Source organism: Corvus hawaiiensis, chromosome 4 (assembly GCF_020740725.1).
Source record: "Corvus hawaiiensis isolate bCorHaw1 chromosome 4, bCorHaw1.pri.cur, whole genome shotgun sequence".
Classification (NCBI taxonomy): Eukaryota; Metazoa; Chordata; class Aves; order Passeriformes; family Corvidae; genus Corvus; species Corvus hawaiiensis.
The window spans coordinates 54,129,853-54,134,852 of NC_063216.1; the positions used below are offsets into that span (position 1 = coordinate 54,129,853).

The 5,000-nt window shown below is 35.5% G+C and overlaps 1 protein-coding gene across 1 annotated transcript in view; it reads left to right on the forward strand.

Annotated features, from left to right (window-relative positions):
• The window catches only part of FOXP2 (forkhead box P2), a 413,000-nt gene that overhangs the window by 346,498 nt on the left and 61,502 nt on the right, over positions 1-5,000 (forward strand). Inside the window, exon 6 of the mRNA XM_048301832.1 lies at positions 4,436-4,573. Coding sequence (XP_048157789.1) covers positions 4,436-4,573 — 138 coding nt within the window. The remainder of the gene's footprint in view (positions 1-4,435; positions 4,574-5,000) is intronic.

A 5,000-nucleotide genomic window follows, 5' to 3' on the forward strand; every position in this document is an offset into this window, starting at 1 on the left:
CAGTATATATTGTCAGTGTAAAGGGATCATTTTGTATTCTTGTTCTCTATTTATGAACAGCTTACAAATACCACTCAGTTTATTCTCAGCTCTTTCTAATATCATAGAACCAGGAAGATTAAAAAGATTATTATTATGGTACACGTATACAAAAGCAAGAAGAGAAGGAATGCAGTAGTTTCGTCTTCTAAAATAATTGTTTCATGCTGAACAGCCCAATCCTGTACTGTGCCTGGTTTCACGCCTACATTTATTTCTGAAAGGAGAATCCTACAGAAAGATTCTCCATTAAATGTTTAATTACGCATCTTTCAATAAGCCAGAGAGACTTGTCTTACGGAACGGTTCCATTCTCAAATCTGTCACTTAAAATATGATGTGATTTTGGATTAATTAATTAAAGGTGGTGACTTGTTTCGTCTGTCTGTAACAAAGAAATAATTCCTACCTACCTTAAACCAGCTCTGAATATGACTAATATATGTGATTTTGTGACTCTCCTCAAAAGCACTGAAAACTAAGGAAATTTTCATTATCAATACCTGACTTTCAAAATAAAAGGAACTTGGAATAAAAATAGTGTGTCTTCTCTGGTTGTACTTGGTGAGATTGGTCAACAGTTCTTGAAAATATGTGTGCAATTTTTCAAGGCTTCTGAAAAATGCAAAAGCTTATTGCAGGTGCAAGCTACCTATCCGTTTATGCCATTAAGAATATGATTTTTATGGGTAACATGTAAAATATAAATTTGTATGATTCTTGTTATCAATTAGCTCATAGGAACAATAGATGAGTGTTTAGCTGGCAAGCTTCTTTACAGCTGAAGCTGAATTTTTATGTACAACAGAAGAGTGCTGTTAAATGCACAGCCTTAGTCTCCACTGTTTCTCTATTAAATTGATCTGGGATAAACCCAGATTTTTTATTCTTGAAAGAAGTTCTGTCTTCATTTTTGCAGCCATGTTCATCTATCTAATTTCTAATATCCATGTTTTCAATCTGAGTCATAGCTTTTCCTTAATTTGTAAATTCATATGCAGTACTAAAGCAGTATACAGATGTTCTTGCCTGAAATGCCATTTAGATGTGTTAAAAATTGTTTAGATATCTGTAATTTTATTTAGCAGGATTTATAAGATAATCCAAATAAATGGGGAATAGCCTGCAACAAAAACATGAGAAACTTCAGAATATGATGGACCTTCCTTCTGGGTCCATCATGGAGCCAACAGATTTGTGTTCTTCAGCAGCTGTCCCACCCATTGTGTTTTGTAGGATTGCATAACAAGTCATCTTCATGGCAGAGTTAGGAGTTCAGTGTCTTTGAGGATGCCATGTAACAAATAGGTTGCAGTCATAAATCATGTTTCACTTTGTCACTTCAATTTTTCATGAGAAGTTTAACCAAGAACTTCGGGGTATTTGTGGCCCACTCAAAGGAACCACCCTATCTCTTCATTGGGTCACTCTACATGAACTGATTTTAGATGCATTGAGAGATTTCTATGAAAAAGAGTGAGAGATTGCCTTTGCTACATTTTCGTAAAATCAGATTAGAAATTTTGGAAAACAGACACTAAATCAACAAAATATACCTAATGCATATAATTGGCCATAAAATAGCAGGTTTCAGATAGTCTTCCAACCCAGATAGCACAGTAGCACTATGCCAGTAAGAAATAAAGTACAGTCTGGTGTATCACTGAAGGCTGTGAAATGTACCAATTTATATTACCTAATGACAATTAGAGAAATCTCTTTGCTTAATGTGTTCTGCTAATGTAAATCTCAAGCAGTTTTCAAAATGCCTTATCCTTTATCTGTGGGAAAGAATGTATGTATCAGGTGTGATACACACGTAAGGATCATCACATAAAATTCTTTTAAAGGCAATATTATCTATATAAATCTATATTTTTACTAATGATCTTGACTGCCAGTTTTTTTCATGCTTCTATCATCTTGAAAAACAGGAACTGTTGAAAATTACAGGAAAAACAAATTTTTTGAGAAAAGCTGTTAGAACGTAATGCAAAGCAGGTATCTCTCCAAGTATAAGAGCGTGTATGCAGTTAGGGAGATTCAGAGCAGATCCTAAAACGCTAACAAAAATATGCCTGGTGAAGGGGAATCTGTATTTCAGACTAAGGAATAGAGGACTCTCATGGTACCATGAGTGTTGCTAAACTTAGTCTTACAGGCTGGAGTCTTTAGCACAGAGTATGAATAAATGAGTGCCCGTTACAATTAGGTTGACTTTCACTCAGTTTAGATCAAAATACTCATATTTTGGTACATATTTTAAAAAGTAAGCATGTAAGCATTAGGAAAGTTCTTGCAGGGTTTAAAGGTTAAAGGTAATGGTTTAATTGGGAAAGTGTCCATCTTCCTCTCTGCCTTCTCATATCTGTGGGACATGTAGTAGTTGAACAGCATCACTGAGATACAATTGTTACAAGGAGACAAATTCAGATCTCAAGTGAACAGAGGAAATTCTTGGTGACTTCTGAGGGAATTGAATAGTGACTCCAGCCAGTGAATTTTGTTCTTTGCTCCTGCCTCCCAAAGTTGTAAAAACTTGTTTGTCTTGCCTTTAGGACTTGGTAAACTTAAAATAAAACATTATTGTATAGAGGTGTGGTGTTTCCAGTGCTACAAAACTCGATGTTACAAAGTGTAACAAGAATTAATCCTCTGAAAGTTAGGTGTCTACTAAAAAGTGAGCATGCACTCCATGGAGAGAGACAGGCCCATTCTGAATGTGGGCTTAGTTCCATGTTAAAATAAATGCCTAAACTAAATCAGATAAACTTTGCTCAGGATTTCTTTATTCTGTTGATTATGGAAGGAGTGCAGGGATAGATGAGCTTAAATTCCTCTCCACAAGTTTCTGAGTGGAAATCTGGTTTGTCTTTTCCATTTGTATTTTAGAGTAAAACCTTCAGAATTTTTATTCTTAAAATTCATTTGATGTTTGCAAAAAGATTATCAGACTTTTTGGTAAAGGCTGGTATGTTTACTTTCAGACTCTTAATTAGTAAGTGTTTTAAGACCATAGTTTACGCTGTGATGAATTGTGTAGAAAGTGGTATTCTGTGTAATATTATATGAGGTAATTTCTTCTAATAGTAAATTTCAGCAGACTTGTGTTTCTTTTTTCCTCTGTTTCATTTATACAAAGTCTTTCGGGATAGGTTCAAGTAATAGAAACATTAGAAGAGTTTTTCCTCTTAAAATTGGCTCGTGATTTAATTTATTAATAATAATATTATTTTTGCTGATTTACAGAAGACTGGAATGTCCCACAACATCTCACAAAGCAGTATTTATATGCCAGCTTGCTATTATATACAGAAAAAACATTTGAATTTTGCTGGACAAGCGAGTGGCTGCTTTTTCATGAGTGGAAAGCCTGGCTTGCTGACAGCTGTTTGACCGTGCCCGGGTTAGCTGGAGCAATGGTCTCACATTGTGTGCCTGCTACAGCGCTCAAGAAATACCTCAGGCTCTTTCTTAGGACTTTTCTCTCCTACATACTGAGTGAAACATGTTTGCTGTGTCTTTCCAACTCACACATATATTCCTGAGAACATGTCTGCATGTGGGTGTTTATGCATTTGCAGACACTTGATCTCAGTGTATAACAAGTGGAAAATAAAGCCATTTCCAAACCAGCACCTACTCAAAAATGCATTCCTAGAGTTTAGTGGAAAAACTAATAATCTAATGCCAAGGTTTCCCAACTTTCAGTTTTCAGTTAGGAATGCTGAGAACATGATTCTCTCTGCAGAGAGCAGGTGACTGAGGTGGCAGTCCTTGCTGTGTACTCTGATATGTCCATGACATTTTTATTCCTGTATAAATCAGACCTTCTTAAAGGACTAGCTGAGCAAGAAAGTTCTTCTTCTACTGAAGTGATGTATTATGCGAAAAATTTTTTAGGCTAAGTGTCTTTATTGTGGAAAACATTTACTGCTTAAAGATACTTATTTTGCTGTCTGCCTTAATCATATCCTTTGAAACAGTCTCAATAGATTTTTCTATTCGTAACATTATGACACTTGATAAGATGATTGATTATGAAGTGTTGAGAGCCCTGCCATGTGATCATTTATTTTTAAATACACATTTGTACTAGCCAATGCTTAAATTTCTTGCAGGAATACATAAGAGAGGTGAAACATAAAGCTTGAGTCTGATCAAAACTGATGCCTCTGGAAATAGAGTGCCTGTGTAGTAGTACTGCAATAGTACAGTACTGTAATAGTACTGTGGCCTTAAAATAACAGATTCTGACTGAAACTAGAACTTTGCAGTGATAAATACTATGTAAAAAATTATGGTCCATCTTTGCTACAAAATAAAAAAGATGTACTGCTGTAGTGCAGTCAAAGTAAAATGTGTTTGATGATGATATCTTTCTTTCCCTGTGCAGGTGCCTGTGTCAGTGGCCATGATGACTCCCCAGGTGATCACCCCTCAGCAAATGCAGCAGATTCTCCAGCAGCAAGTGTTGTCTCCGCAGCAGCTTCAAGCACTTCTCCAGCAGCAGCAAGCAGTTATGTTGCAGCAGGTAATGTGTGTTACCTGCTTTGGACTGTTAGCACAGGGTATTCACACAAATGTCAGCCAGATTTTATGGGTCTTATTTTGTAATATTTCATTGCTCATTACACCAAAAAGAATGAAAATAAACGTGAAACTTTTCAGTCTCTAAATTTATCTTTTTTTAATTGCAGAAGTGTGATATTGTACTTTGAAACATTCAATAATGTATTAAAACCAGCAGCAGCAGCAGTGGCAGATGCATTACAAATACCAAACAAATTGATGTTTAAATTTTCAAGCGTTTAGGCACATTTTAATTGTAGACCTGCCAAAGGAAGTGCGAATAGAGTTGTAGATAATTGTTGCTTTAAAATTCATAACACTGTAGTGCTCCCTTTAGTCACATAAATAGTATGCGGTTATGAAATTTGAACTTAACAGCTTGTTTTGTC